This window comes from Tyto alba, unplaced genomic scaffold (assembly GCF_018691265.1).
Source record: "Tyto alba isolate M040663 unplaced genomic scaffold, T.alba_DEE_v4.0 Super-Scaffold_1, whole genome shotgun sequence".
In the NCBI taxonomy this organism is placed as follows: domain Eukaryota; kingdom Metazoa; phylum Chordata; class Aves; order Strigiformes; family Tytonidae; genus Tyto; species Tyto alba.
Genome location: NW_024881261.1, coordinates 9,491,259 through 9,508,384, shown reverse-complemented (window position 1 = coordinate 9,508,384; position 17,126 = coordinate 9,491,259). Strand labels below are relative to the sequence as shown.

Here is a 17,126-nt window from a genome sequence, read left to right as displayed (position 1 = left end):
TGGTAAACATCTGTTACATCTTTTCAGGACGGTGTTTTAGAGATACTGTGACACTCCCTGGGCTACCAACTGGACTTAGAAGAACTCATATTTGTAATTCAAAACTGTTGATTTTCATACCTATCTACATTTCAGCAAAAAGGTGAACTATGTGTTTGCATAAATGGCTGACTACAACCCCATGCAGAGGAGTAGCCCACATCTGCATGACACTTCAATCCTACTTAAGCCTATTCTAAATATTATCATTAACATTCTTCTTGCACAAATGAGACAGCACCACTCTGGATTAGGTAATGGGAGACATGCTTAGTAAGCTACAAGACAGGGAAGGAACAACATAGCATTACTAAGTTATGCTATCACCTGTGCTTTCTAACCCCCTTGAATATAACGGCTTCATCTTATATATCCTCTCCTATATCATGACCTGCACCTGTCATCACAGATCATGCTAACCATCAACACCTGGTACATTGAATCACAGAGTAGGAGAGAAGCTGCAGCACTGAGGAAAGTCCGAGTAGGCTTGTACTTAGCAGTAGAGCATCACAGAACAAGGGCCAGCTCTGAATGACATCCATGGCAATATTTACAGACACAAAACTTCCTGACTGTGGTGCTCTGAATCTTGTGAAACACAGTAACAACAAAGACTTGCTATAAAGACCCACCTATTTTAAATTACATGCTTGCTTAGTAAACCCCAAGTTCAGACTCACTTAGGAAGTGGGCAGAACTAAGTAATAAATGCTTTTGAAGTAAAATCCCAAAAAGCTATTGATGCAGGCCACTTGGCAGCACATACTCCAGTCTGAGTTTGGACCATGAGCAAATGCTGCCAGACAAGGCCTTCAGCCACCTCTTTTGTCCCATGTCCTCAGCCAGTTCCATTCACTGGATTGGCACAACACTTCGCACTCAAAGGAAAAGACCAACTCATAGGTGGCAGCTGATGGCTATGATGGTGAGAGGTCACACTCAAAATGTGTTCCACAACTGCTGTCTGAAATTATTTTAATTCCACAATTCACTGATTTTAAGGCATCTATGATCACCCAGTCTGAATTCCGACAGTAAAATTTATGACGGTGCTCGTAAATCTCAGGAAATGTTTGCTAACCAGACACTTCACAATGAACTTCACTAACGCTACCACAAGCATGTGTTTTCTCAGTGAGTGATTCTGTATGTCGGCTATGTGATACTTCATCTCCCGTAATTTGCACTTCTTAACCATTTCTTCTATACCAAGTCTGAAAATCCTGTAAATACAGGTGAGCTGATTTTGGAGATCAGCTTCTACAACCAGCCTGAAGGTTTCTCAGAGCTCTTGAAAGGGAAGTTGTTTTGCAGCTCCTGACCCTATGGTATGGCAGCAGTTAGGCTCTGCCCTCAGCTCATCTGCACAAGAATAGAAGCACTTTTGTCAAGTCCAGAACTGTTCTTTTGGACATCAGGAAAGGCAGAAAACCACTATGGGCAATCATTGTAATTATTAAAGACCTTGATCACCAAGTGAGGGAGCATTGATTTAACAAAGATCATTTACTGTATTGTGCATTGAAATCATTAATCCTCAAAGCTTTGTAAAATGGACCAACAGAGCCGTTTTTGAGCAGAGAAACCAAAGTGCAAGAGGAACAAATGTCACTAGGTGTTAACTAGACTACATGCTGACAAAATAAAGGTAACACCAGAAGCTATATACACTTATAATCCTGCTGGTTTTCATTCTGTCCAGCTGTGCCAGACATAGAGAAAAACTCAATGATGGGCTGGGCAGCATACTAGATAGACATTTGCAAGAATGCAACCAAAAAGGATAGAGGAATTCTGAAATTAATTTCAGGGGCTTGCCTAAAACCACATCAGAAGCATAACCACAGCACCAGTAGCCACACTTAAACTCATATGAAGCTTTGGAACTAACAACAGTTAAGTCACAGTGATATGAATTTCAGCTCAGCCTATTGACCAAGACATACAGGTCCTTTCCTAACGTTTGAGCCACTGTGACTTCCCTTGTACTGTTACCCAATCTATCTCAATTAAAGATGTTATGTCATGTTATATGGCAAGTTATAATCACACCCCTGATCTGTAGACATGAGCAACAGAAGTCTTTGATTCCTGCATACCCGGATTTCAGTAACAGCAATATAGTTCATACTCCTGTACGTGGCACCATTTCCAGTCTCCTAACCAAGCTCAGCCTTGATATCTGTCTTCAAGGAACCACAACAATCTCTTTCTAGTCCTAACAAAACACTCACAAGGCCAACTTATAAGTAGAGGTAAAGTATCATGAAAGCAATATTCTTCTTGACATGGAGATACACCTGAAACACACAACTGATATCAAAGGATTCAGGTTCATAACACAAAAGGGAGAAGAACACAGGCTTCTTTAAAGATATCAGATTAGAGACACAGGCCCATAGCTGCCTTGTTACAGGAGGTACAAAGTATGCTCTGTTCACATGACCCAGAGGGAAGGTGCACATCACAATCATGAAAGAAGGAAACCTCATCAATAATAATGTTTGTGGAATGTAAACTTTTACCCAGAAGGGTGTTGACAGCCTCATTTTCAAGGAAATAGAAATACCGTTATATAAGGGAACTTGTCCACTGAATCCAGTACCATCCCCTGCAGCCAGTACACAACTGAAGTCAACACACAAAGCAGCAGTAAATCATTCAACCACCTAATATACTGTATTCACTCCCTTCTGCTTTTGGAGCCATCCCTTCTGGAAAATCTGGGGCACAGAGCTACAGCAATGCAGGGCTTGGGGAGATATCTAGGGAATAAGATGCACCCTAAATGCAGCCCAAAAGTATTGGCTCTGTAAGCACTAGCTCTGGGCCATTAGCAGGTCCCAAGTGCCCTACAGAGCATTACAAAGAGAGAAGTACTTATTACTAGTTTTAACTTCGACAGAAACAATGTACTGGAAATTATCTGTCTAGTTTCCGTTTACTTGTCCAACAATTTACCCCAAGCATCTTCATACCAAGCTCCCTCAGAGGTGAGAAAACAAGATTAAATTTCTCAGTAACCTGCATAGCAAATGGCCACCTGAAAGACCCAGTCCAATCCTGATGTAACTTTGCTAATTCCACTGTGCTTGCTTCAGAGTTGAAATTGGCCCCTAGATCCTACATTGCTCCACTTAACACAGTTAACGTGTGTGACTAAAGCTCTGCTCAGCTCCAGATGGCCAAATGTCAAATAAATTGAAAAACAACCACTGCCAAATCTCTGCTTAACAAAAAAAAAAAAACAAAAACAAAAAAAAAAAGATACAGAAGAAATCAAAGAGGGAACAAGAATTCAGCATCAAAAGACATAATGCAACGTAATGCAATCCATTTTGTAGCTCACATTTACCTTGTAAAATATGCTTATATTTACCCTGTAAAAGGTAATGAAAAGATGTAAAGGTAATGAAAACATGCAGTAAATTTGTGCCCCTGGCTACTGAACAGCCTCTCAGCCCTCTTCATCCTACTGACTGTGTTTATGCCCTCCAAGACGGAAAGTCACCATGCTCTAGATGAGGGGTAAGACCTCCATGCCCCAACTGGCACAGAAGCTATTCCATGGAGGTATTAAAATTAAATAACAACTATATCCAGATATTGCACTTTCTTCAGAGAAGAAGAGGCATGACTAGAAAGCAAACTAGGCAAAAAAAAAAAATGGATACTCGCCTATGGTTCAGCTAACCAGAAATCATGATCAGTAGCAGCTGATCATGAATAACTGAATAAAACTGTGAAATTTGTATAGTTCCTCGTGTTTCCAGCAGTTTTCCAATGTGGCTGCCAGGATGGCAAGAAAATTCAGAGCTACTCAGTTCAGAGAAGGGTTTAGCCCAGAGGCAGGAAGGGAGACAGCAAGGAAGGGACAGTAATATTTTGATTAATATACAAAACTGGAACTTATTAAGAGTAGGATCAATTTCCAGTTTTATACAACTTCTCTTCCCTGCACTAACCTACATCTGACATCAGTCATAACACTCTAAAACCAGCTAAAAGTAATTTTCACACCTTCCTTCTAGGATAGCATGCTATCTAGCATGTCCTAGATCAGATAAAGCAGACTGTGGATGAAATACAGACTTTACCTAGACTCTTCTAACTGCCAGGAGGAAGGATTCCCCAAAAATCACAGTTCTTACTTTTGTACTTTCAAATGGGGGGAATATTTATTCAGCCTCATGTAGCTTAAGAATCACTGTATATACAATTAACATTCTTTTATACCTGCCAACATATAACTATCTTCATTATCAACTAAATTTCTAAATAACAATATATTGTTGAGGCTCTCTGTACTGCTGTCATATACAAACACACACGCAAAAAAGCTTGTTTTAAAGAAAATCTCCAAAATAGGGGTTCAGACTGAACACAGCTGAATAAACCCATATGCACAGAAGCCTAGACGTTACAAAATACTAATAGTGAAAGGGACTTGAAAAAGCTGTGTGCCTCTTCCTGCCTCAAGGCAGGATGAACTGTTTCTACCACCATTACTCTGATCAGTGTCTTCCTCTAGTTCGTATCATTACCAAAATCTGACCAATTCATCTTTCTGATTAGCACAAATCTGGAATTACTCTGCTGGCCTCCACAGTTATTCCAGATTTACACAATACCAGAGAGCACAGCTTGTCTTCAAAGAGCTCCGCCACCAAAAAAGACTTTTTGTCAATGTATTCTTTGCTCATAAAATAAGCACTGCAGTTTCTAAACAGTCATTCAGGCAAGAAATAGATCAGAAATAAAAGGCATGCTGATTATTTTTTGAAGCACTCAGGAAAGATCAAATCACTGTCTGTCTCACCCTCTGATACTGCAGAATACTATGCTCAAGTGTAATGAGCAGTACTGCCTGACATTTTCAAGACATACAAAACAGAAAAATAACCATTTTAGAAAGGCTTTTAAACTTCCAATTCCTAGTGGAAAATTAATCTGATGCTAAACATTTTCACTTGCAAGAACCCATAAATATTAGCAGCAAATAGTGCCGGACAGAATGAAAAGCTGATTTAAAGATTTGCTACTGGGTTATTCTGCATTACAGAAATTAGGAAGGGTGGGGCAGAAAATGAAATTTAATAGTAGTCAAGAACTACTTCAGTCCATGCTGAGTATTTTTTCTGGAATACAGACTGAGGAAGAAACAATGAATGTTTTACTAAGAATGCACACTTGAAAGAAATTCTGAGCAAGCACACTAATACGCATTTTAAATGGACCAACACTGTCCCATATTGGTGTCAAAACATAATTCCTTTATCCTTGAACTTGGAAAAATCTCAGACACACTAACTCGTATGTGGTTCATTGGTCACACTTCTGATATAACATTTATTGCTGGAAATCAAAAAATGAGAACACGGTAAGTAAACTGAGATTTCCTGCCAGCATGAAGGAAGATCTGTTTGGACTAAAACTGTTAAGTTTAGAACTGTTAATAGCATTACTACTATCTGGGCTTTATTTTTCCTTCCAGTTATTCTTTCTGTCTTCCCCACTTCATTTACATGAAGTGTATTTTGCAAATAGAAAAACTACTTGTTACATACATGAAAACACTTTTGATCGGTTGTGGTGCATCTGTGGTGCTCTTTAGACATGTCAGAAATCAAAAAGACATTGTAGCTGATCTCATAATTCATCCACTCTGAGTGAATTAACACAGGAATCCTGTTGGAATTATGCTTTTTAGTTTCCTTATATTCCCCAGATGATGGGGTTTCCTAATTGCCCTAGGAAATCTCTTAATAATTCTGTTTGAAACTTCAATTTGCAGTACAAAGAAAGCATTAGTAGAAAAGAATTAACTATTTATTCAAGGAAAATAGCAGATTCTACTTTAAAGTAGCAACATAAACTATGTAACTCAGCAGGATGGAAACACACCAGGGCTGGAGCTGTTCAGTCTCACTGAAGATTAGTGCTTTGCTATGCAAACGTGGAAACACAGCACCAAACTTAATTTGGTATTTTTCCCCTGAAAAGTCATATGCTTGCACACATGCTCCCCCCTCCCTTTCCAGGCCTTATACATGTGTGGTATTTCTAGAGAAGCATAACTTCATAAAGCTGGGAGAGAAATCTAATTGCTTAAAAATAGGATTTGGCAGAGCACTAGCTCCTAGACCAGTCTGTGAAGTGTTCAGAGGTTTTAGACAGCTAAGAGTTTTACCTCAGGTGATTACAAACCAGTTCCCTCTGCTCCCTTCAGAAAATCACAAAAATATTTGCAGCAATTATAAGGACAGTTGCTCCAGCACACACTCCCCTAGACCGACTGCCGGGCTACCTGGGGTGTCCAAAAAACAAAGAAGTCAAACCAAAAAGCTTTTTGACATCAGAACACTTACAGCTCCTTCTGTAGCTCTCCAAATGTTCTCTACTCTCATCTCTTTTAATCTTTTCCAGGTTCAGGGCCAGTTCTGATCTGTGTCAGTTCTGTCTTTGTACCAGCTTGAAAAAGGATTTCCACGTGCACTCTCCTGCCTCACTCTGCTTTAAATATGTCTCTATTGCTCACTGTTCTCAGGTGCCCTTCTGTTCTGCTTCCACTCTCTCCAGCTCTTACTCGCTGCCTTCTTCACCCGCTGCTCTCGTGACTTCTCAGTCTCAGAGGAAAGTGTAGGAAGCAGATTTAACAAGGGCAGAACAAGGCTCAATCTCAACCTTGCTTTCATAGAAAACTGAGTCGTAATCTGTATTAGCAACATACAGATCCTTCTGGACTTGTACATTTGGAGGCAGGGTTCAGCTGTGGAAACTGAGTATCATATAAAAGCCATTCCACATAACTCCAATAATCTTTCAGGAAGAGGAATTCTGTGGAACACAGCAGGAATTATTCTCCTCCCCGCTTTCAAATAGCTGCAGTGATCACAGGTGATTATAGTTTCTTTAGCTATTTTCTATACACAGACTCCACATCTGTTGATGTGTACACATACACACTCATACACACATGCACAACTACCAAAGGGATCTTTGCAGGGGTTACCCCTTCCCCGCAATTCCAGCCACAGTACTCATCAGTTGCAGCTGGCTGCCTCCTGACCTACCCTCTCTCAGCCATTCCCTTGGGCAGCAGCGCCAACAACCTTTACTAAAAATATCTCCTGAGCATCATAAATAGCAAGATGGTAGGATTCTTAATCCCCTCTCAGGCACGTAGACTTTTTGCTTTTGATAAATACAGAGTGGCAACAATGGTCAGAGAATAAAGTGCATCTTACAGTATCGGTCTGCTTGGCCTGTGTGCCTTGCAGAAAGGAAAAATGAGACCTCCTGGTATCCGCAAAAGCTGTCACCAGAGGACAAGAGAAAGAGGGGGGAAATTGCTATTGCAAAAAGTTACAGATTCTCCCAGACCTAAATTCTGAACATACTTAACTCAATAGGATCTACTGCCCAAAACCCAAGACCAGTGTTATTAAAGAAAACTTTAGATCTGCAGATTTTCTACATCAAGCAGGGCTCCAGACAGCAGGAAAACTCACAGTTGACTCTTGCCCTGCTGAACTTCTGCATCCTCACAAACTGTACAGAACAAGCCAAATTAACAGTGCCGTGCCAGCCTGGCAAAAGGAAAAACTGTATTTAGCCCTTTCAGGGCACTTCACTCTCAGAACACTAAATCAAACATTGTACGAACCTCTCAACATCCCTGACACACAGATTTGAAAAAACCCTGCATTACCTAGGGACTGAGGTCATGTTACATCTAGATAAACAAAATACATTAAAGATCCTAAAATCAACTGCCATTTGAGTCTAAGCTTTCAGCCATTTTCCCTATTGAATGTATTCTGGGTAGAAATTCAAAAGCATCAAAGAAACTACAAGTCTGTCAGCTTTGTTGCCCCTTAGAATTTTGCTATTTTCAGAAATCCCAATTTATGAGGAATATATAAGGTTAGATTTTTTTACATTTTCCTTTAAATTTTAAAATATTAGACTTAGAAAAATTCACCATTGTCCAGCTGCAACTCTGAAGGAAGAACATAACAAGTAGTGTTTCCTACACAAACATGTGTAGGAAAATATTTACTGTGTTGCAAGCATGGAAAGAAACACAGTATCACTGTGGTAACTACAATACAGTCACAAACATCAGTCATTTAAAATGTCTAAATTTAAAATTCCATTGTCAGAAAGATGGAAACAAAGATAATGGCATCAAAATTTTATTGTAAATTAATCAAATTATGTATGAACATCATCAATTAACCCAAGCCTCTTCCTCTCGGAGTCTAGTGTTTCAATGTGCATTGCACATTCAAGTACACAAAACATCTTTGTCATTCATCTCAAATATCTAAACATCTGGCAACAGAAAATAGAAAAAAAAATATTTATACACATTTTTGGACAGAGATTACTTCAGGTCAAGTCAGAAAGCATCCCTAAACTGCAATCCTCAAATTCTTTTATCAGTTATTTTGGATCTAGCCAGTGTTACTAAAAGAGAAATATGACATAGGCTTTTTATAGCAGCTGCCAATTCAATGATGATCAAAGTTTTATCACTCCTCCTTTGATCAAAGTCTGGACTGGATAATTTTGGGATTACCTCCAGCTCATAAAGTAGAATAAACAGTTTTGGATAACCACATTATTATATAATAATGTTGTATTCTTATAATAAGTTTTGTTCTTATTTACATATGCCACAGGTTTTTAGTGGATTGTCTGATTAATATTTAATTGGTTTATTGGCTTACTAGGACAATAAAAGAGAAAATTATACAACAGCAGCAGAAGGCCATCGAAACACTCAAATCCTGTCCTGTGTATGTACATTCATATGCAGAGGATATTCATAGGAGCAGGTGAAACTAAGATTAAAAAAATAAAACTGGGCACAATACCGGTGAAAAGTAATGGGTCTTACGTCTCTGCTCATTATAAACCACTCAAGACAGCTGCAAATTTCCTTTTGTGTAACCGAGACATTCACACACACCTCAGCACTGCCTGTTTATGCGTGTACACACCCTTCTGACTGGAATAAAGTCCTCGGCAGAGAAAATCTATACTTACATTATGTTGACTTTCATTAATAGGCAGAAAATATTACTTCACAGATAATACTCAGCACGATTCATTCTCCAACTAAACCTAATTTTAAAGTTGCTTAGATCTGTGCTTAGCTCAAGAAAAAGTGTTTTTCTCCCTTTGGTTTTCATTCTGAAAAAAACACTGATTTCCACATTGTCTACTGACCATACACTCAACTGTATTCCTGTTCCACTGAACAAGATATTTACTATTACCTTGAGTGAAACAGCTAATCCTAAATCCATCTCTTCTTTTACACTTTAATTCTATGAAATTCATTCACCTAACACAGTCTTTACTGAAGTCAGCTCTTCCACAAATGTTGATTAACAGAAGTGGCAAACTAGGACACCAGAGAAAGCCTGTACTTTGGCCTAAACTGCTTTGCTTTTTCTGTATGTGTAGGGTCACAGAGTGTTAGAGCTGGAACATATTTTTCAGAGCTGTTATTATACTCTCTTAGCTATGTTCCTTTATCATTAACTAGGTTTCAGCTCTTATCTAACCTGGTTGTCTCCCAGACTTTCTAATGCTAAAAATAAACTGAAAGCTTTCATAACTAGTTAAAAGGAAACTGTAATTTGAACAGCAGTTTTACTGACTTCTCTGTTGATCTAAGATGCCTCATATGAGCCTGATGTGATAGAAACAAAATCAGCTTTATAATAACAGTAATTAAAGCAGAATCCTTTCATTGAGTGAAATCTCACAGTCTTTACTCATACAAGACTTACATTGGAGGAAACAGTAGTTACAATGAGAGCACATTAGAAATTATTAAGTTGAGGTTCCAGGTATAGCAAAGAGAAAGATAAGTACTAAAAAAAAGTTACAGAAACTGTTTCAGCTTCACACGTCGGATTAAAATGTGTCCACCTCTATGACACTACATGACCTGTTTTGCCTTTCCAGAAACAGAATAAAATATTTTTATTAGTAAGGAAGCAGTAAACCAGAACTTCTTATCATGCCATCCTTATAAAGTCCACTGTGGTAAGACCCCTCACTTCTCTGACCTATCTCCAGAAGGACCACTGCTAAGTGCCATGCCGATGAGTTACCGAGAAAAAAGTCTATGAGCATGAAATGGAAAAAGACATTGTTGGTGAAATAGAAAAAGACATTGTTGGCGTTATCAATGAACAGCAACACGTACTGCACTTCCCAGCGTTCTCCAAAAAGGCTACGTAAGACTGGTCACAACAAACTGTTCTCAACAGCACAGGAGTCAACTCAGGCTGCAAAAACCACACAGGAAATTGGGCAGGTACCACACATTCAGCTCTTGCTAAAGCTCGAGACAATCAGTGCCACACTGAGTTTAAGTCTAACTCCAATGTGTGCATGTAAACAGCAGGAACTGCATTGTGGCTGTGGCCATATTTCATGGTTTACATGGAACAAACTGACTCACCAAAGCGTTAATTCTGGCTCACAAATGGGAAGAGGAAAACGTAAGGCAACTCCATCACAGGTGTACCTTGTTGAAGCCTGTCTGGTCCAACTTTGTTTACAAATTAAAGATTTCCCTACGTGACATATGGGACTGGTAAAAATACTGAATGTAATGCACAATAATGTTTACAGGATTGGGACTCTTGTTTGGGTTTGAGCTTCTAAAAATGAAGTTCTTTCTGAAAACATGCCACAATAAGGGCTGTGCATTTTTTAAAAAAATACGTGTCTCGGAGTTTTTCTCTGCTATTACTGTATAATATCCAGGAGTTTTCTTTGTGTTTTAATGAAGAACAACACCTAATTATACAGACATTGTAGCCTAAACAGTATGTGATAAAAAAATTCAGAAGTACTTGCTGGTCTCAGAACTTACAGACCAAAGTCTACTTTCCACTGCATGTTTCTGCCTTTATACTGCAAAACTAAGAAATACTACACCAGTCACATGGGCTAACTGTGTGTGGTTTTCATCTTCAGTTACTAACAGATTAGATTAAAAATAATTCAAAATATTCAATTCATATCTATTAAAAGGAAAAAAAAAAAAAAAAAAAGAAATCCCCAGAAGATTGTTTTCAGAGAATGCAAAACACATGAGGTTCTGGTGTTCTGCACTAAAAGCAATTTTGCTGGCTTTTCCATCCATAAGCTGATGCTTATTTTCCTTCTGTGCAATTCCCTTCAAAGCCATGCATCTAAAATAGATTTTACCTCATTGTCCCAGTTTCCTCTTGTTGTTCCATTAGTCTATGCAACTTTTTCCATGCATTCAGGACTAATTTTCATTAATCACAAAAATTAGACAGCACAGACTAAGCTTTGTTGAGAGGAAAAAAGATGGGATGAAGAGGCAAAACTTAAAAAGAAGTGTTTTAAAAGGGATACTACTGTTTAAGTCAGACAACTCACTAAAATATTCTTCTTTCCAATCAAAACAAAAAACAACAACAACAAAAAAAAACAAAAACAAAAACAAAAAAAACCCAACAACAACAAAAAAACCCAACACATAAGTCATTTTGTATTTGGTAGAAATAAACAGAAAGTAAAGATAGGATTAAATAACTATGAAATCAGTACAGATGAAATTCAGGACAAAAGCTGGGGAGATAAAAACCTTCAGAGCCAGTTCCAAATTCTGCACTGCATAGGTATTCAAACGGAGAAACAGCTGTGTCGGCATGACTGCACACACAGCTCCCTCTCAGGTCCTGCTGCAGAGCACTGAACCCTGCCAGGAACGTCCTCCTTCAGGCTATGGAGCATTATACCAAGGAAAATGGTGGAAATCACTAGGACTAGAAGCATTTGAAGGTACAATAATTAACTACTCTAAACATGCTAAAATTCTCTACTTCTAAAACTAAGGAATGTCAAGACAGCTAACACTGCCCCACTCTCCAGGTCGCTCAGCCTGAGATCATTTGGTGATAGCCATGTACTAGTCACACCACAAATTAAGGACGTTATTGCATGCTTGAAAGAAATACCTCTGACAACAAGCAGAGAACACAGCATTAGAGTTCAGAAAGGACATAGCAGACAATATTGCCACCTCTTAAGTGGCTGGTTCCTTTAGATATGAGCAATTTTACTGTGAAAATCACAGACCATAATAAAACATTGACCAGAAGCTCCTTTTTAAACCAGTCAGCATAGACCTCAACCAAAACCATCGCTGCCAGCAAGAGCAGCCATGTCTACAGCTACCTGAGGAGGATGAGAAAATTTGGAGAAGAAAAATAAAGGTTATTGGTGGAATATGTAGGAGCTCAAGATTTAGGATGTAAATTTCGCATTGAAAGATCTGTCATTTCCTCTCACAAAAGTTCACAACTGTGAGACAGATCAATCAAGTGATGCACACACTGTGGATGAAGACAGAACTGCTACCTGAGCAAAATGTAATGAGCTGAAGTTTATCACCTTCTGTTAGAAACCTATTATCAACTTCTGTAAAAACAAATGAGGAGCCTGAGAAGAGGCTCAGGAGGCAGAAATTCCACTGTTCTGATCTGGCTCTGAGACTCAGGGAGAAGAAAAAAAATCATTTCAGTTTTTGTCTCACCTGTTATATGAGGACAAAATCTCCCTCACACCAGTGTTACGATTTACTTGTCTGAAATGAGAAGTGTTCAATCTATATTTGTTAGAAAATAAAATAGGAAAATACAAGGATTGTAGTATAAAATAAATTCTTAAGCCAAATAACCCTACTACTTTGACTACTGAGTAGGCTAAAAAATGTAATTACCTTCTCTACAACACCCACACTTGCAGCATCAAAGTGGCACAGTACAACCTGTTAATATTAGACAGCGATATTTCTTTACCACTGGCTTCTGTCAAAATTCAGTGATTTTTTTGTTATGGCACAAAAAAGGCTGAAAAGACAACACTATTGATAAACCTTCTATTTTACATGCCTTTGTTTTCCTGAAGAGGCTGCCAACTGGACTAAATACAGCTCATGTTAATTCTTTCAACATTTGGAAAAAAAAATTAGCAAAGATCTTCTTATTTGACCATACCAAACACTACCATTTGTGCCTGTTTGCTCTAGCATAATTGAAGATTATAATAGTTAAAAATAGCCTTTTTTCCATTAACTTAGACCTTCATGATAACAAGTAGTTTTGACAGTTTTTAAGCAGTTTGAGATAACATGCACAAGTAGGTCACAGTTATACTCAGCTTTAGAAAAATATCTTTTATCCAGAGAATTTACAGCTCTTTGAAAACAAGCCCTTAGGTAAGCAACAATCTATAAGGCTTACTCCAACACCCAAATTCAGTTATGTGTGAGTCCTAATAACAACTACTTAACAACAGCTGAACATAAAATATGAAGCCTTTTGCAAACTGCAAAATTGAAAAGCCCAACTGACGTCAACAGCAGCTCTCCACAGATCCCAACAGGCTGCAGAACAGGTCAGGAGGGTGTCCTGGGAAGGACTCCAACTTGACAGGGAAGTGGAAAGGGATTTTCAAAGTTTGTTTCAGCTCCCATTTCAATCACCAGATCCAAAATGATTATTCATTCAAGCTTCAGGGAACACACATCTATGCTGCTTCATCTGGCACTTGGTCAAAACATCTGCTAGAGCTGTACAATGAGGAAAGTGGCAGAAGAATGTTAGAGACCTTAAATTTTTGTAACAGCAAGAGGTGAGGGACAGGTGTGAAGGACTGCAACAACCTAGTCTGTGAAGGGTGGAAGAAAGTAAGAGAAAACTTCAGATAATTCATCTGGAAGCACAGGTGAGCCATTAGTCCTCAGAGCAGCCCGTCTGAAAAAGTTAGCTACCATTATTTTCCATTGTACAAGTAGGAAATCTTAAAACTCTTCAGCTGGAGTTCCATTTAAGGTAAAAGTACATGAATTTGTGTTATTATTTATATTTTGTGTATTGACTTACAATCTGTCATTCATGTCAATGACTATATGGGTACTTTTGGTTAAATAACAACAGGGGACTAGAGCAGAAGAGTTAAAAGAAACAGTCCAAAAGTAGAAAGGTACCGCTGGATTTCAGGAGTTTCTTCTGTCATCTGTTGCAGTCAGTTCACTAGACCATGCTGCCTCCTGGAGCAAAAGAGATGAATAGAGAGCTGCACAGATTGAACACTGGTAATACTGCAGTTTTTTACTATCTGTTGAATATGTTCTGCATTTTAGTAATAAAAATGGCACAGGTGAATGTTTAACTCTTTTGCTATTCTTGTTATTCTTAGTATATAAACAACAAGCAGACAGCTGAAAGTGTCTGGTGCATTCAGAATAATAATGATCACCTTTTGGACAGCCAACACAACGTAAAATATTAACAATCAATATTTGCTGAGCATGCAGACCCTAGTGATACAGTGGTTTTAATGAGACTGCATATGCATGATGTAATCTGCCTTCATGAAGTGAAGGGTCCCTATGTGACATTTGAACAAAGCCCTAATCCCTTAAAGACTCACTTGTTATTCAAGCTACATTCTCATCAGTAACCTCATTAAGAGCCATCATACCATGTACGTGTGTAAAAGTAAGTTCATATGTAAGATTTTAACATCAGCAGTGTTTGAAATGGTTAATAATAATGGTCTACACTGCTCTACACACAAATAGCTGTTGGTCAGTACTGAATAACTATTTACTTACGCAGACACACTTTTAAGTCCATTTGTTAAAACTGAAAAGCAGATAACGATAGAAATTAATATCTTAATCTCTTTTATGAATCTTATTCACTACTTCCCTAAAGTCCTGTGGACTCTCTTTCTCTTTCCACTTAATTACCCTGAAAAAACTAGATGGCATGGGAGAGGCTGAGAAAGGATTCACCCTTCTTCTCCAGGCAGTTCTCCAGCAGAACCAAGCAGGCATCAAACATCATGTGTTGTGCAGATGAATAGGGAAGAGAGATGGTAGGGCAGGAGGGGGGTGAGGAAAGGGAACATGTCCATTGGAAACGTTCCCTGGCTTCCCATTATGTACAGCTCTGTTTTGGGGAGTCATCTGCAGAGCTGAAATTGCCAAGTTTTTCTGTTGCTTCCTCAAATCCAGGTGCCCCTTTGAAGACAACAATTCTAATCCATGTTATAAAGCTTTGCTGGGTTTTCCCCACAAGTACTAATGCAGCCTTAGCACAGCACTGATGCTAATATAATGTTCTTCCAGAAAGGGATTCTTCAGAGACTGATATGGTCCATTTCTTCCTAAAGCAAGAATTCTACTGTGCCATGAAAAATTATGCTGCTCTAACACCATTTATTATTTATATCTAAAATGGGTGTGATGCTTAAGGAATATGGTCCTAACCACAAAATGCTGACAACCTTTCGGCAGTCACACAATGCCTGCCATGTGCATGAAGCTCGTTTGGACATCAACAGGAATCCAAGCAAATGAAAGAGATGGTCCATGCTGTGCAGTATTTAATACATAAAGATGAAGAGGAATAATGGGATGAACAAATAAGACATGTCCCTATGTTCAGAGGTTTGTTAATTTGTAATACATCGTTTCACAAAGTATTTTTTATTTTCAGAGATAACCGGGGAGTGTTTTTACTTGTCATTATTGTGCTGATAATTTTCTCTCTTCAGGAGATGCTTACAAGTATTTCTGCTTTGTTATGCCAATGTTTAGAAAATGCTTAACTTCATGTCTCCAGTCTTCTAAATGGTACTAACTATATTTAAAAAAAAAAAAAAAAAAAAAGCAGCAGTCTTTGGGCCACACCTGCATCAGTTTCTCATACTGGAAGCAGAAGTTTGGGACAAGACAGTATCTGCAGTCAAGGAGGTTGATCTGTTCATCTCCAGCCCAGAATTACCAAACACGCAATCAGAGTCTAAGCACAAATGCATGCAAAGGACAAAGGCTATTCAAGTTTAGGCCATTATTAAAACAAATGCAAATCTGGACTAAAACTTCAAAATGTTCATTTCAAGCCGGATGCAAATGTCCAGCAGAGGTGTAATCTTGACGACTACCCTGACCACCACACCCTTACAGCAGCACTTGCTTTGCAAACGACAGACCAAGCCCGATGCCTCACTAGCGCCCAGCAGACACACCAGTACCAACCAGCATTTCCTAAGCAGCAATAAACGCCGAGTTCTGACCCTAAACCCACCACCCTCACCACCAGATTCCTTTCTCTGCATACGTCCACTCCCGTCATCATTTAAAACGCACCAAACCGCCGCACCTCTCTGCCCCCTTCTCCCCCCCCCCCCCCCCCCCGCCGCCCCCCGGGCGCTGGGGAAAGGCGAAGCGGGGTCACCCCGGCAGGTGCGGGGGTGCCGCTCCCCGCAGGATGCTCTGCGGCTCTTGCAGCCGGGCTGCGAAATAGGGAGGGGTGGCGGGAGGGGGGGAAATCTCCTCGCCTCCCCCCTTCTCCGAAATCGCCGGCGCAACCTCCGCCCAAGCGCAGCGAGCGGGGCACTGCAGCACGGAAAGGCGCGCAAGGTCAAGCGGCGCCTCCTCCGCCCGCGCCCAAACCGCTGGCAGGGACGCGGAACCCGGGGTGGGGGGTTTGGGGGGGGGGGGGGGGTACCGCGGAACCCGGTGGGTGCCCCGGTACCCGGTGGGTGCCCCGGCGCGGCGCGGCAGAGAGACCCACCTCTGGCAGACATGGCTCAAGGCGGGCGAGGAGCCGCGGGGCCGCGGCGGCCGATGCGGGGGGCGGCGGCGCTGGGCCGGGCCGGGCCGGGCCGGGCGGGTCCGCGCCGCCGCCGCGCTGCCTGGGTGCGGGGCGGTGCCGGGGGGGGGGGGCACCTTCACACGCACACGCACTCACACACACACTCACACACGCACCCTGCGGTGCACACACGCGAGTGTGAACCCGTGTGGTGTGTGTGCGGAGGGGGGGGGGGGGGGGGGCGCGGCTGCAGCGGCTGCCGTGAGGCGGGACTGCGCGCTGGCAGCGGCGGGGCGGCCGTGGGGAGGTGTCACGCCGCGGGGAGCGTGGCGAACTCGGGGGGGGGAGGTTTGGGGCGGGTAGCCGCAGCGTGCTGTACCGCCGGACCGTCTGCTGCTGATGGCGGGGAGG

The 17,126-nt window shown here is 40.6% G+C and overlaps 1 protein-coding gene across 3 annotated transcripts in view; it reads right to left on the bottom strand.

Annotated features, from left to right (window-relative positions):
- ABLIM1 (actin binding LIM protein 1) overlaps positions 1 to 17,126 on the bottom strand; it is a 221,297-nt gene that overhangs the window by 190,893 nt on the left and 13,278 nt on the right. The window contains exon 1 of one of the 3 annotated variants that reach the window (XM_042787553.1): positions 16,695 to 16,774. The exons of the other annotated variants lie outside the window; for them this stretch is intronic. Coding sequence (XP_042643487.1) covers positions 16,695 to 16,707 — 13 coding nt within the window. The 5' untranslated portion in view covers positions 16,708 to 16,774. Of the gene's footprint in view, positions 1 to 16,694; positions 16,775 to 17,126 lie in introns of those variants that run through there. 3 annotated transcript variants of the gene reach the window in all.